The sequence below is a fragment of the Podarcis liolepis genome (genome assembly GCF_965112155.1).
Source record: "Podarcis liolepis genome assembly, chromosome: 3".
Taxonomy (NCBI): domain Eukaryota; kingdom Metazoa; phylum Chordata; class Lepidosauria; order Squamata; family Lacertidae; genus Podarcis; species Podarcis liolepis.
Window position 1 is genome coordinate 112,670,185 of NC_139557.1, and position 16,331 is coordinate 112,686,515.

Below are 16,331 nucleotides of genomic sequence, written 5' to 3' on the forward strand. Positions count from 1 at the left end.
AAATAACCTCTGTGCTAACCAGTGGGGAAGTGACCCTTAAACAGAAAGTTAATTGCACAAGGCACATTAATTGCTCTGCTCTCCCCCTGCTGCCTTTCTTTAATACAGCGGTTCTCAACCTGTGGGTCCCCAGATGTTGTTGGACTACAACTCCCATCATCCCTGAGCTCTGGCCTTGCTAGCTAGGGGTGATGGGAGTTGTAGTTCAGCAACATCTGGGGACCCACAGGTTGAGAAAGGCTGCTCTAATACAACCAACACAGTACGGGCATCCTTTTTTGGCAAGCATGCCTCAACTCAAATATGAAGTATTAAGACAGCGCCTTGCAGAGTATATGCAACCCCACCAACAGTGCTTTGCTGTATCTCTTCTGTTGGCCTACTGTGTCTGACAAAAAGGGTTGCCTCCTGGGCACTAGCCTGTCTCATGAAAGATCCTTCCATCATTTCCCTGTTCAGACGTTATTATCAGATTTCTTTGTAATCCTTTTATGCTGCATACAAACAATAGGACCGCCGCACCTTCCAGAAGTCGCTTATGCTATTGCAAATACTAACTACTAGCTGATATGTGACTTGCCTTTCAAAATGGCTCCCATTTGTTTTTTTGCATCGCGACTTGAATGCTTGAGACTAACTGGTTTGTGTAAGGTTGGTTCATTTGTGTGTGCAGAAGGTACTTTTAGGAGAAATGCCTAAACTGCTTTATGGATGTTCACACGTTAAGTTTATTTGCTCCTTTCGAAATGCCGTCCATGCAGTTTTTGATGGTGACAGAGGACAAAGGGGGAGGGTTTGGGTGCTATGGCAGTGTGCAGCTACTGGAGCTTGGACCAGCCCATTTACCCCTTTTGAGGAAGGAATATAATCCAGGGCAAGTCTTGGGCTCTCACACAGCCAACCCCACCCCTGAAGGAAAATATAGAAGGTGAGCCATGCTGTGCTGCTTCATCTGTCCCTGGAGAACATGGAATGTGCCAAGCAGGTGGACAGGAAGTGTCTGTCTGTCTGTCTAGCCCTCTTTACATGAGAGATGCACAGGCTTGATGTTTGCATGGATGAAACACCTGAGCCAGTGTGGTGTAGTGGTTAAGAGTGATGGACTCGTAATCTGGTGAACCGGGTTCGATTCCCTGCTCCTCCACATGCAGCTGCTGGGTGACCTTGGGCTAGTCACACTTTTTTGAAGTCTCTCAGCCTCACTCACCTCATAGAGTGTTTGTTGTGGGGGAGGAAGGGAAAGGAGATTGTTAGCCGCTTTGAGACTCCTTCGGGTAGTGATAAAGCGGGATATCAAATCCAAACTCTTCTTCTTCTTCATTTGAAGAGGGCTTTTACCTCCCTATCTCCTCTCTGTTGCTGCTGTGCCATCTATATAAACGGTACCTTACAAAGTTACTGTTCTCAGCTTGAGTTCATATGCAACAGAAGAAGTTAACTATCCTGAAATGAATCCTTGTTTGGGGCACGCAACCGTAACTGTAATGCATTGAGAATGGGACTTGGTATGAAAAAAGAAAGTTTGTGCTTCTTGGGTCAGAAGTTCCTTGGATAGGAAATAGTTCTGTAGTCCAAGCTAACTGACTCATTGGGGAAACGAAGCCAGCCATGCTTGGTCCTTTGTTCTCAGAGTGAGATCCAAAGGACAGCATCTCAACAACTTCAGTGTCTGAAAGTAGATGGGGATGGAGATGTGAGATGGAGGCAGACGTCAGAGAGGGTGCGACCTGAGAGTTATCAGTCTAAGCTTCAAAGGAAAGGTCAGCACAGAACTCAAAGGGCAAATAGAGTTTAGGAATCTGGAGGTCTCCCACTCTCACTGCCTTGACCACCATGCAAACCTTTCCAAGCAAACTGATCTCCTTCCCTCTTCCAACAGTTGCGTAGGTAATGTGGGCAGCTCAGGATAAGCTAATACTGCAAAATGGACAATGGGAGAACTTAAAGAAGGAACAACCCAGATATTTTCAAGTGTGGGCTGGTAACAAATATTCTGCACTTGCTTCTGCCTGCACAATATGGAAGTTTTTTCAAAACATTCTTGCTGCCATGATCTTGGGGATCCAGCCACTCAGAAGGCCAGCTTCTGCCAAGCCACTTTGATTGGCTCAGTACAGAATGAAGTAGCCTGAAATGAGAGCAATTATTGGGAGGGGGGAAGGAAACCCGTTATTTTCTCTATAAAATCCATGATCGCTCCTTGTCGGTGCAAACTCAACTGAGAATTCCAGGCAACCTCTCCCTCTTGTTCTTTCTCTTGGCAAAATCGTAAGATTGGTGTGTGCACTGATCCCTTAGCTCAGGCAGGTATATACGTACTGAGGACTATAATTCTTCTGACTTCTATCAGGCTGCCTACAGAAATGTTTCACTTTGAGCTGCCGCAAGGCAGTCCTTTATGACACTTTTCAGTACAGCTGAGGCTTCTTTTGCACAGAAAGGAAAGTCTGTCATTGTATGCAATAGATACAAGCCAGTGACGTAGTTAGACAGCCTGGCCCAGAATATTGCTTTGGGTTTTTTTTGCATTGCTCACAAGACTGTCTGCTATTTGTATTTCAATGCACACCAGAGTACGCTGGAAACGATGAAGAGGCAATGTCCTTCCTTCTTAAAAGCAGAGTCCGCTTGCCCAGAAGGGAGATGTAATTAACTGATGCACTGCAACAGCCCCACACAGCCAAAGTGCTGGTCATATTTCATTGATCCAATTTACTTATTTAAATTGATAAAATACTGCCAGTAAAGCAATTTGAAAGATATTCCTCTGCCAGCTACAAATTCCAAAAACAGCCAGCCAGAAGAAATATCTTCCAGATCATCCAAGTTATCAGCAAATTCAGGCAGGAGGTGAAATCTATAAGCAGCCATAAGCTCCCTTGTATTCCCCGATCCTCGAGCATCGTTGAGAGGCGCTCCAAAGTTTCTCCTTCTTGACATAATAATAAAAAAAACTTTACAAAAGAGAAGACGTTTTGCTTCCATTTTAAATAAACCACAGTTTGGCATGTCATCCAAACCCTCGGGTGATATTAATCTTAACTATGGTTAATTGAATCAAGCCAGCTTCATAAACTGTGGTTTGAAGTTGGCCTCTTTCAACTGGACATGATTAAAATTACCTGAAGTTAATCTGATATTGAAGTGAAATCTTCTGGACTCCTCATTGATGCTATTCCAGAAGAGGCGAGGGAGCCCAAATTCATGATGGGAGCCTAACAAGTGCAATACTATGCCTATTTATTGTTGTTGTTGTTTAGTTGTCTCCGACTCTTTGTGACCCCATGGACCAGAGCACGCCAGGCACTCCTGTCTTCCACTGCCTCCCGCAGTTTGGTCAAACTCATGTTAGTAGCTTTGAGAACACTGTCCAGCCATCTCGTCCTCTGTCGTCCCCTTCTCCTTGTGCCCTCCATCTTTCCCAACATCAGGGTCTTTTCCAGGGAGTCTTCTCTTCTCATGAGGTGGCCAAAGCATTGGAGCCTCAGCTTCAGGATCTGTCCTTCCATTGAGCACTCAGGGCTGATTTCCTTCAGAATGGAGAGGTTTGATCTTCGTGCAGTCCATGGGACTCTCAAGAGTCTCTCCAGCACCATTTACTTCATTGACTTTGAAGTAAATAGCGCACTTAGTATTACAATAAAAATGGGCCAGTAGGAAATCTACTCCAAAACATATTGGCGTGTGTTTTGGGGAATGTTCAGTACAGTTCCAGCCATGCCCACCCTTTGAGGTGAGTGAGAGAGATGGTGCTGCTGAAATAGCAAGGATCCTAATCTTGCACATCACTGTTTAAGGAGGAGACAAACATCTTGGCTTGAGCAAGCCCATTCATCACTGATCTGCTATGCCAGGATGCACAGCAAAACAATTGGTAGCTTGAAAAGAAAGGTCCCCTAAATCCTCTTCAGCCCTGATTATATTAATCTGCTTTTCTGCTTGCTCATATTTGTAAGTGGAGTCAGAGTGACACGTGAATGCAATAAGTAGCATTCAAGGATCAGAACTGTTTTACTGGAGAATTCGTGGTTTATCCTTGGTAAAGCAAGTGTCCGGTGAATTCGTGGTTTCACTATCCTTGGTAAAGCAAGTGTCCGGTGATCAAGTCCCCTTGGGCACTATTTTTTCACCCTTCCTCTTTCAACAAACCTGTCCTCACTTAGCCTTCTGTCTCTAACAGAACAAGCTCTCTGCTTTTACTTTTCCTCTCCTACCAAACTGCACTGGTCAATTTGCTATCTTCCCCTCCTTACCTGGCTTGGCATTGACTGTTTCTCAATCAGGGTTCTGTAGCCTTTAACATCTAGTAACTCCTCTGGCTGAAACAGCAATGATTTCCCTAAAGAACCTCGAATTAATTAATTCCATGCAGAACAATGTTTATGCATAGCTCAAGCTATTCCTGCTTCAAATATTTTCTTGTAACTTGTGCCTCTTCACTGCTAATTCGACTAAGTCCTACTCAGGTCTCTTTCGATCAACACTTTGAAGGGTGACTCATATGAACATATTTCCCATGATTACTTACTTAGGTTTTGGGGTTTGCAAATCCAGTTTACATTTTAGTTCAGTTCCAGTTTAGTCCCCTGTTGGTTCACCGGATAACCTGGCCCATATGGCTGCTGAGCTGCAATGCTGGCCATTATCTGGGTGCAGTAAAGGTAAAGGGACCCCTGACCATTAGGTCCAGTCGTGACTGACTTTGGGGTTGCGGTGCTCATCTCGCTTTATTGGCTGAGGGAGCCGGTGTACAGCTTCCGGGTCATGTGGCCAGCATGACTAAGCCGCTTCTGGCGAACCAGAGTAGCACATGGAAATGCCGTTTACCTTCCCGCTAGAGCGGTACCTATTTATCTACTTGCACTTTGACGTGCTTTCGAACTGCTAGGTTGGCAGGAGCAGAGACCGAACAATGAGAGCTCACACCGTCGCAGGGATTCGAACTGCCGACCTTCTGATTGGCAAGCTCTAGGCTCGGTGATTTAACCCACAGCGCCAATCTGGGTGCAGTACAACGTAACAAATATTGGGCCAATAACTCTCCCTCTTCCTTGAAGAGTAAGACTCTGGGGTTGCCAGAGTGCCAGGTTTGAGTTTTGTGGTGCTTTACATTTGCAGAACATTGGGAAATTCCTCCGCAATATTTGAGAACGCTTGCAGATTTCTCTGAGTGTCATTTGTGGCAAACACGCACTTCCTTGTTATGTTACTGCAAAGAAACCGTTAATACTTGTATTATGTTTTAACTTGCTTTCCTTTGGAGGCAGGGAATTGTCAAGTAAGTATAAGCAACAACCAGAGGGGGGAGGGAAATAAAACCCACACAGCTTTCTGTGAATGTACCATTCAGCTTACTAAGATGTCTTAAGGGTGAATATATTCTGCTAACAACCATACAGATTTCATATCCATGGCATTTTATTGTTCAGAATGAAGCGGTTTGGGGGTCACAAGCCAGCTTTCACCAGACTTCCTAGGAGTGTTACATGACTTGTGATGTGGCATTAGTTTTACATCTCTTAGACAAATGTTTGAGGTGCTGTCAGACTGCAAAAGGCATATGTGTGCATATATACATGTTTATGTATATATGAATACACCGAGTATTTGCGCATATATGTGCTGTGCATAGAGAAATATAAAATTTTACAAAATTTTATATGTATGTATACATTTTCAAATTATATCTTGTGTTTCTTCTCCTATATGGCTTATGTCATGGTGAGCAGTGTCTTCCTGGGGTGAAAACAGATGTAACATTCTTAAAAGCAGGTCACGTTGGGTTCTCAAACCCGCAGTAATGAGCCTCGCTTCACAAATTCCCTTGCACTCATGCATGTCTTGCAAACAGAAGATTGGCTCAACTCCCCAGGCAGACTGAGCAGCTTCTTTTTTAAATAGTATATGCCCTTTATTAAATTTTTATATTCTTAACAATTTTAAAAGCCACAAACTATTTTAAAAATAAAACATTTGCAGAGCTGCTCTGGGAGTTATGGAAGAGGTAGGTTGGTGACGGCATAGGCGCTAGCCAATAGGTACCCTGGCACTTGCTTGTTCTTCCCTGGCATGCTAAAAACATGGACACCCACCCACTCCCAACAGCTTGTTCCAGGACAAAATAATGTACCCGTGTATTTTGAGACAGTGGATGTGCTTGCAGAGCTCTTCTCCCACATTGAGTGTTACATCTGTCTTCACCTTCGCTTTCTCCACAAATCCTGCCTTGCTTTCCCCATAAACTTTATCAGACATCCTTAGGAGGAGAACTGTGGAAATCGGTTCATTTGTAAACTATACTAAAACAGAAAGAAGAGAAAAACTGGTTCGAGAGAAACTTTTGAGTACTTTCCAAATTGTTGCTGCTAAGGCTTCAAATTTCCATGCACACCTTCTGCCCTGATCCTGGCAATTACAAGCACTGCATGCCTGATGCTGTTCATGCAGTTCCAAAGAGTGATAGATGCTGAGGATCGTGAACTCTCTGCACTACACATTTAAAGCAGTGCCATCCCAATTTGAACAGTTATGACTTCTCCCAGGAACTTTAGTTAGTTAAGGGTGCTGATAGTTGTTTGGAAATGGTAGCTCAGCGTTGGGAATAGGGCTTTCCTGAGTTTCCTGGGAAGAAGGATTGATTGTCAAAGCACCCTTGAGAAATGTAGTTCTCTGGGTGAAATGGACGTCTCCTGACGCCTCCCAGCATCCTTAACAAACCGCATTTCCCAGGATTCACTGGGGGAAGCCATGTGCTTTAAATGTAAAGTGTGAGTGTAACCACAGTCAGCTGTAATGGGGGGGGGGGAGAAGTGGTGCCGAATCCAAACACCTCCTTGTTCCTCTTCTACCTAAAGGTGTGTAAATTATCATTTATGAAAAGCAGTTTCCCCCCACAGACAGTTTTTGGGAGCTGTGCTTGCGCAATCCGTGATTGCCACCGCTTCCGGTAGTCCCTTTGCAAAGCAGCTGAATGCTGAGAGTATTTTGCTTTTGAGAGGGCGGCAGACCATCCTGCCCCTTCTCCTTGACCCCTGGAGAAGGGCAAGGAGGAACATTGCTCCAACCCAGGGGTCGGCAAGGTTTATCTCACCTGGGCTGGTTCACTCCAGCGGAGATCCCTCTGTGAGCCGAATTTCTCGCCCGTCCGTGATTTTCTGCGCCTGCGCAGACACGATTTCCGGCATCTGCGTCTGTACAGATATGATTCCTGGTGTCTGCGTCCACGCAGACACAATTTCTGGTGTCTGCGTCTGCGCAGACATGATTTCCAGTGTCTGCGCATGCACAGACACAGTTTCCTGCGCCATGGAAGTGAGTCCCTACGCTGCATTGCGCCGGTTTAGCGCAGCACGCAGGGACTCACTGAGTAGGCAGCTCGGTTCAGGGGCGGCTCGTGGGCCAGTTAAACGGCCCCCGTGGGCCTCTTGTGGCCCATGGGCCTTAGGTTGCCGACCCCTGCTCCAACCCATGGACATTTCTATTGATAGTGGCTGGGCTACTCAGTGTTGGAGCGGCAGGCAGGTTCCTTACTGCTCCTGTGGAAATAGATGTTAGAGAAGATATTCAGACACACCATTGCCTCCTGGCAATCCCTGTGCCTAGAATGATGTAAGTCCCACTGTGCCCAACAAAGCTTACTCTGGGGTACGTGTGCATAGGATCCCTGTGTTACAGCACCGTCTTATATATGTTCACTTGGAAGTAGCTCTCATTGGGTTCAATGGGGCTTACTCCCAGGTTAGTGGGCAAAGGAACACAGCCTTAAATCACTTTTCATACAATGCTTTTTCTTATTTCCTCCCTGCAAAGTGGGAGTGGGGTGAGGAATCCTTCAGTTCTTCACCCCTTTTGGAAATTGCTCCTGAGACACGAGTTGCTGGTTTTCACTTACCGTATTTTTCCATGTATAAGACTAGGTTTTTTTCCTTAAAAATAATGTCAAAAATTAGAGGGCATCTTATACACAGATAGTGCCAAGGGTGGACTGGCGATTGGTTGTTGCCTCAAAAATAGGGGGCGTCTTATACATGGGGGCATCTTATAGATGGAAAAATACGGTAATTCTAGTAGAATTAGAAGATTATACAATGCTAGCTTAAAGGAGTGATCGGACTACATTTCAACCCAAAAGCTTATTGAATTGCCACTTCAGCCTTACAGAATTTACTAGCATTGCATGACAAGCGAGAAGGCAGCAGTCTAGGGTGGTGGAGTGCTTTGTACCCTTTGTTTAAGGAATCTCTTAAAAACGAAACGGACTGGGCGCCTGGAGTCAACGGCAGCTGTACACCAAGAGCTTAGCCACACCTATGCTCTTCAACGTCCGTTGCTCCCATTTCAAGCCAAAGAGCAGGTTTCCCCTGGTAAAGGGGCAGGGCGGTGGGGATACTTTGTGCTTTCTTGACATGGGACAAGTGGAAGTGCAGCCGAGCCCTAACTCTCTACAGCCACCCCACCCCTCTAAAGTGAAACTTCACAGACAGAGCCTTCGGATCAACATAATGCAGAAAACATTCCCTATCCTACACTCTCCTTCCACTGCAACACTACAGGCCGGTGAAGCGGCGAATCTGGTATTTCTTAGGAAAGCTTTCCCCCAACCTGGCACCTTCCAGATTATTTTGGACTACAACTCCTTTCAGCCCCAGACAGCATGGTGGTAGCTGATAGGAGTTGTAGTCTGAAACATCTGGAGAGCATCGGGATGGGGGAAAGTTGCCTTTGGAAGGGGACGAGGAGCCACTTCAAATATTACATATTTAGGTGTGCATTCAAAATATTTTTTTCGATGTGCACCTCAAATAGACACAGGGAGATGTGACAAATTTGTGTTTGCAAGCACTTATATCGCACAGGAACACTCTTCGAGGAATTGTGATTCTCTGCAGTTTCCTGCTGAGTGTCAACTCCATGGCAAACCGGTTTTATATATGATGCTTTAGAGCAAAAAAACAAACAAACCCCACATCCATCTATTGTTTGAAGCTGTTGCTATACTCTGGACTTCTCTTTAGGTGTGCAAGGTGCCAAAAGACTTTTTTGCAGAGCTGTTTGGAGTACGTGGGGAGCACTGATAAAGCTTCCTCTCTCTCTTTTCTCCTTGTCTTGTAGGATCTTTAGTGCAGACTTTGCCCCACGATGTCAGGGTATGATCTTTCTGAATATGCGGACTGGTGCACTCTTTTAATTTCTGTTTTAGTTCTTGCTGGCATGCTTGAATAGCATGGCCTCACAGGAATGACCGGTCAGTTCAAAAAGAGGCTTGTGCATGAATGTCTATAATGGCCTGACTCTGTTTCTCTGAACTGTACTAAGTTTCTCACTTGGCTTTATTTGCTGCTTACAAGGGGATCAAGGTAACTCTTTTCAGTGTTGAAGTGTTTTGCTCATGCTTAAACTGAACATACTTACCTACCTGAGTTGTGGTCGTTTGGTTTGCCGCTATTTCCTCAATAACTTTGCTGCAACTTTTTATAGCTAAATAACGTGAGATAGTCAGTATTAGCTGCTGTCTCTGTGACGACCTGTATTTTTAAAACTCTGCTTCCAAGGTCATTGATACATATTTCTGTACCTCCATTATGATTGTCATTTGACTGCAGCCTTCTCCAACCTGATGTCTTGCAAGATGTCTTGGATGACAAGTCCCAATGGTGAAAACATCTGGATGACACCAAGCTGGGAAAGGCTGTTCCAGTGGATTTATTTATTTTACTATAATATGCTCAGCATTCCTCCAAAGAAAATAATTGATCTGTTGTATATTTCATTCAGTGCATTGGGGAAAATATATTAGACCTTGGTCTCATTCATATATATATGAATCTGTTTTACAATTTAAAGTATTCATTTTTACATGCTTAAGATATTAACAACTTCCCTTCTTCTCTTTCCATGGTTCATTTTGCATATCACAAATCCCTGCATATTTTACAAAAACTATACCATTCAGTATTCCATTATTACAACCATCAAAACTTATTTACACTTTTGAGTTTACCTTAATGCTGCCAGTGTTTTCAAGACCTTGGTCTTAATATCACAAAGCCATGAAATGTCTTACGTGCACATTTGTGTCTTAGCAAGTTTTTGTATGAGTGTGCTTGATTCAGCTGAATAACTAAACCTAACAATGAAATATCCTTTTTTTTAAATAAAAAAATGGCTCACAATGAAACTCATGTTTTCATGGCTGCTCACAGTGTACTTGAATGGCTATATTACAGGGGTGGGGGCAAAGGGATCATAAACCCCTTACCTTTTGTGACAGTACTCTCCATTACTCTTTTTAAGAAGACTACAGGAGAGTGATAATTTTACTAAAACTGGAAGGAGTCAAGTGGTAAGACTTAATCATGTCATTATGCACCCCCCATTTTTACTGCCATCTTATTTGAGCACTGTGTGCAACAACCCCGTTCCTGTGGTTAGAAAGTTATGCTCCTAAAAAGTTGTTCTCAAACTACTTCTTGAAGTTCAAGAAACCAGGACTCTTTAACAGGTCACTGAAGGCCAAAAAGAAAAAAAAGAGGCCTCTTATTAACAAGATTATTCTAATTCTTCTTTGTGTTTAAGATTACAAAGACCCAATCTGTGCAGGGGTCTTCCACCGTCTTCAAGATGGGTGTTAATTATGGGATCGGTGCTTCTCATTGCATGCACGTTTTTTGCAACCCAATGTGGACTCTGCAAAAAGCATGCATGCAGCGAGTACTAACACCACTGTTACCGAAACACCAGCCCATATCTGCCCCCCAATTTAATCCAGATTCATCCTTACCAAGGGAAATCAGATAAAGTTTTAAAAAACAGCAACACCTTGTTGCCAGCTTCCTATTTGTGATATCTCAGTGGTTTATTCATAATATTAAGCCCATGTCTGAAAGAACCCATAGACTTCTATTCCATTTGCATGAAAGAGCAGCAGTATTTATAGAAGCCAGCAATAAGGGCTTTGTATCTGACAGCTCATTGTATTTGTCTTTTCTGTTCTATTTCCACCACCCCAATAATTATAGTTGTTTACTTTGCAGGCATTAATTGCTACTGCAGTAGAGACAAAGAATTATGAGTCAATGTCTCTGGCTGATCCTTACATAACAAAGCAAAGGAAGAAAATCAGCCAGTTATTATTACCCCCAAACAAATGCTCAGTAAATAACATAGAAAACCGAGCCCTCACTAACAAAAACATTCTGCCTTCGTCTGGCAACCAATCTTTCAGAAAAGACAGCGATGTTCTAGGAGGAGTCAGAAGTCACTTGGGTCAGATGTCTACAACACACAGCCTTATTAAAAACAAACCACAGAGTCAATAAACGTCGTCCAGTTATATTGCACATGGTAAAATGTTCTTCATGCCTTCTTCGTTTCATACCGAGGTGCTGTTTGAATTAGCAGCGCTTGTTTTCATGCTGACAGCTGGGTCCTTGAAAAATCAATCAGAGACGACAGAGTAGCTGTGGATTCCCCCCCCCCTTTTCAAAAGCTTCTGCAAAGATTCCATCCTCTCCCAGTCCCTTCTTGGAGAGTGAACAAGAGCCCTTAGTGAACCACTTCCACTCAGAGCGGACAATGCTGGATCACTGCTATAAAGCAGCTCCTTGTGTTCCTATTTTTTTTAAAGATCAAGAAAAGTTTCATCTTAGAAATGCCTTACAGTGAATCAGACTGCTGGCCCATCTAGCTACATACTGTCTTCACTGACTGGCAGTGACTGCCCGGAGTTTCAGACAGGGGACACGCCCAGCCTTACCTGCAGAGGCAGTTTTAGGGTAGCGCGGCCATTGTGGACGCACTGGGTGCCATGCTGCAGGAGGCGCAGCAGCAATGCTGTAGAACAGAGCATAAGATGGAAGGGGTATCAAAGTTTAATGTCGCACGGGGCACGGCTGAAATCCAAGAGCCCAGAATCCACCTCTGCTACCTGGGGACGACAAGGATTGAACCCAGGACCTTCTGAATGCAGAGCAGACACTCTTCCACTGAGCTGTGGCCTTAGGCCGGGAGGCAAAAGGCCACACATAGTGTTCTATGTGCACATCCTCTCCCTGCCATCTCAGCCCTCTCCAAGAGAATCAGAGAATCATAGAACTGTAGAGTTGGAAGGGACCCACGGGTCATCTAGTCCAACCCCCTGCAGTGCAGGAACCTCAGCTAAAGCATCCATGACAGATGGCCACCCAACCTCTGCTGAGAAACCACCAAGGAAGGAGAGTCCATAACCTCCCAAGGGCATCTCTTCCACTGTCGGAACAGCTCTTACTGTCAGGAAAAAAAATTGTTTAGTTGGACTCTCCTTTCTTGTAACTTGAAGCCATTGGTTCGAGTCCTGTCTTCCAGAGCAGGGGGGAAACAAGCATGCTCCCTCTTCCATGTGACAGCCCTTTAGATATGTGAAGATGGCTATCGTGTCTCCTCTTTTCCATGCTAAACATACCCAGCTCCTTCAGAAGCCACTCCTGCTGGTCAGAGCAGCCTTTGAGGTAGCTTACAACCATACAAGTGAGCAGGAGCCTTTGGGATCGGTGCAGATTTCTTCCTTTCTTTTTTATGAAATCAGCCGCCTTTCGTGACATTTATACGTAAGGGACTCTTTCATATGCTAGCCAAAACACCTTTGGCGTTGTTTCAGATTCACTGCAGTGTGATTTTGAAATAGCACAGCAGAGTGCAACTCATTCTCCCGACAATAGATAATCTGGAAGCAGCCATGAATCCTTCACAGCAAGATATACACCACCCAGGCTCCAGCTAGCAAGTTTCATTATCCAGTAGGTTATTTCTGACCCATTCATGTGTGCTGATCTTCGTGTTTTCATTGTGCTTCTTTCAGGCCTCCAGTTAGCAGAGCTGCTCCTCAACCTGAGAAACTGCAAAAGAATAACATCAATAAAAAAAGGAAACTGGTTGAGGTCAGGGTTAATCCTTCGTTGTTTTGTGCTACTTGCAACCTGGGCTGAATGATGTTTTTGCTTTGGTTTGGGAGTTTTTGTGTGCAATGGCAATTACGGACAAGCAACAAGCTGGTCTTTGCCCTCAGTGATTTTTATTTGTTTTTTGATGTTCTTCTCCACAAGCCATGCAAAATGTTTAATTTGCAATGAATTTCTTATTGGCCTCTTGCAGCTTTCAATTTTTGTGTCAGTTTTTCCAATAATGCTACCTGCCAGAGCAAACAGCATTTGTGTTTTCCATGTATGCCATCTGCATGTCAAGACCCCTAGGCCTCCCCCTTGTGTTGAAAAATAACATGTGGGCACCATATTTTAGGTTAATGGGCAAAATTTAGGCCACAACTTTGTTGGTTACAGAATGTGAGCGGTATTGGCTTAGGCATTGGAATTGAACCGACTATATCTGACTCCTGCCCGCCTGCAGGAAGTCTCACAAGGGTTAACCACCAGTAGGGAGAGTCCTGTTGATGCACGTCAACTCGGAGTGCCCCCCAGGATCAGCGGAAGGTCGTGCCATGGCCCTAGTCTCCACCCGGGCTTTGGACAGGAACCATGACCCCCGGATTCCTTTAGCGGAATACCCTTTAGAATGGAGGAGCCGTTGATGGCCACACCTCCCCTCCCCCAATCCAGGTTTTACCAATACCTAACTGCCACTCGATGGGACGTGGGTGGCGCTGTGGGTTAAACCACAGAGCCTAAGGCTTGCTGATCAGAAGGTTGGCAGTTTGAATCCCCGCGACGGGATGAGCTCCCGTTGCTCGGTCCCTGCTCCTGCCAACCTAGCAGTTCGAAAGCACATCAAAGTGCAAGTAGATAAATAGGTACCACTCCGGCGGGAAGGTAAAAACAGTGTTTCCATGTGCTGCTCTGGTTCACCAGAAGTGGCTTAGTCAAGCTGGCCACATGACCCGGAAGCTGTACGCCAGCTCCCTTGGCCAATAAAGCAAGATGAGTGCCGCAACCCCAGAGTCGGTCACGACTGGACCTAATGGTCAGGGGTCCCTTTACCTTTTAACTGCCACTTGAGCTGAAGGCTTGCTGCCAATACCCTCACACCTGCAACCAGCCTCTAATGCCCTCAGAGACCACGGCCAACCAAACATCATTTCCCCGATTGGAAAGATGTATGCCATCAGCACAGAAGAGGGCCTCTTTTGCTGAACGTAATGGCGAGGTGCGCAATCACCCGGTCCTTCAGTTCTTCCACCTTCCGAGTCACCGCTCGGTTCACGAGTTTTCCCGGCCTTGTTAGCGGCAGCTGGGCAAAGACTGTTACGCCACACACGTTTTTCCAGGAGCATTGACCAAATTAGAGACATGTTTGGAAAGGCAGCTGCCAGCTTGTCAAAGTCCCTTTTAACGCTCCAAGTCAAATCAGAGCAAACAGCAGTTGGGTTTTCCATGTATGGCATTTGCTCTGATTTAGCAGGTTCAGTAGAACGCAGTTTTTCCCAGAAAAGCACTGGAACAACAACAACAACAAAAAGTCTGCTCAGATGTGGACCTGAAAAATCCAGACCGGTTGCCTAGGAAGTATGGAGCAAAGATGAGGTTTGGATGAGCCCTTAGATTTTTAATTTCTCCTTTGACAATATGAAAAGGTAAATACTAAGTGAAATCTTCAGTACCTTGTATTGCACCGCATGTAGTTGAACTCACATGCATTCATCCCATGGAGACTTACCAATAGATTTGTGGCGTGGGGATTTATATTTTGCTTCTTGAGTACTAATAAGGATGAGTATAGCATGGAGAAAACCTGGTCCCATCACTTCTGGAAGAGCAAGAAATGTCTGTTAAGCTGTTACTTTAATCTACAATTCTTATTTCTTATGATTCCAGTTACAGATAGGTAGCCGTGTTGGTCTGCCATAGTCAAAATAAAAAAATTCCTTCCAGTAGCACCTTAAAGACCAACTAAGTTAGTTCTTGGTATGAGCTTTCGTGTGCATGCACACTTCTTCAGATACACTGAAACAGAAGTTGCCAGATCCTTCTATATAGTGAGAAGGTGGGGAGGGAGAGACCTGGTTTGAACAGAGACATTGGATTCTTATCCCATTATACATGACTAAGCCATTTCTCACCTTCTCACCCCTTGCCTTTTCCTGTAAGACCTATTGCAGTCGTTAAGAGTCGTCAACAGGCTCATCTCAGCTATCTGCCAATCTCCCATTCCCACCACCCTTCTGAGTAATACCCCTCCCCACCTTCTCACTATATAGAAGGATCTGGCAACTTCTGTTTCAGTGTATCTGAAGAAGTGTGCATGCACACGAAAGCTCATACCAAGAACTAACTTAGTTGGTCTTTAAGGTGCTACTGGAAGGAATTTTTTTATTTCTTATGATGTTGAACTGGCTTTATTTTTAATGAGGTAAATATTTGTTAATGTTCTGCAAACCTTTTTTTTTAAATTGCATGTTGCTTATTGATTCAGAATTTCTTTGTATGATTTGGACAAACTTTCGTGAACATTATCAGCATCAGAACAATTTGGACATTGTTCCTCTCTGATTTTTACTTTTTTGTGGTTGGTGGCTGGAGAAAATGTCTCTCTTTAAAATGTCGTTGCTGATGTGTCTCCTTTGAGGAGGAAAAAAGAAGTGTTCACCAAAAGTAGCATATAACCCTCTTATTATCTTGGTACATTTTTCTTTCTAGGAATTGGCTTTAGACCACGTTTTCGGGTATCGCGGATTCGATTGTCGCAACAACCTTCATTACCTCAACGATGGTGCTGATATTATTTTCCATACTGCTGCAGCATGCATAGTTCAAAACCTTTCCACAGGTAATTCAAAGACATTTTGAGTAAATAATGGATAGATGATGAAGTATGGCATAAACAGGTGTTTATGCCAAATCGCTAACAGTGCAATCTTAACTCAGGTTTGCTGAGAAGGAAGTCCTCTTGAATTCAATAGGGCACCCTTCCAGATAAGCAAAGTTAAAATGGCAGCATAAATCATTCTTGAAATGGCCTAAAAGCTATTCTTATATCAAGTTTTAATTGTTCTTATGCAAACGGAAGTGATAATTTCCTTTTCCCCTCTTCAGATGAGTTCATTTTTCTAGGACTGACTTTTTGTACATATATTGCAATCGCCTCTGTTTCAATTTCTATTCTAAAACCAATGTTTCTTTCGAATCACATAGGAAGCCAGACTTTCTACCTGGAGCATACAGATGACATCCTCTGCCTAACAGTTAACCAGCACCCAAAGTACAAAAACGTGGTGGCAACCAGCCAGATTGGTAGGTTCTTGGCAAGTTAAAAGTAAAGTATTTAGTTGAGATCCCTGCATCGCAGGGGGCTGGACTGGATGAGTCCCGGGATCCCTCCTGACTCTACAATTCTCTGAATCTATG

At 44.3% G+C, this 16,331-nt stretch overlaps 1 protein-coding gene and 1 long non-coding RNA gene across 7 annotated transcripts in view; one reads left to right on the top strand and one right to left on the bottom strand.

Moving 5' to 3' along the window:
- Positions 1-16,331, top strand: part of EML6 (EMAP like 6) — a 162,958-nt gene that overhangs the window by 121,033 nt on the left and 25,594 nt on the right. For 5 of the 6 annotated variants that reach the window (XM_083494010.1, XM_083494006.1, XM_083494007.1 and 2 more), the window contains 3 exons: positions 12,836-12,914; positions 15,624-15,753; positions 16,119-16,217. In XM_083494010.1, coding sequence (XP_083350136.1) covers positions 12,836-12,914; positions 15,624-15,753; positions 16,119-16,217 — 308 coding nt within the window. Of the gene's footprint in view, positions 1-9,111; positions 9,357-12,835; positions 12,915-15,623; positions 15,754-16,118; positions 16,218-16,331 lie in introns of those variants that run through there. The other variant, XR_014523523.1, reaches the window with a different exon arrangement.
- Positions 289-9,118, bottom strand: LOC310702882. Its single transcript, XR_014523742.1, has 2 exons — positions 4,074-9,118; positions 289-4,035 (listed from the first exon to the last, which is right to left on the bottom strand). It is a non-coding gene; the product is annotated as an uncharacterized lncRNA (long non-coding RNA).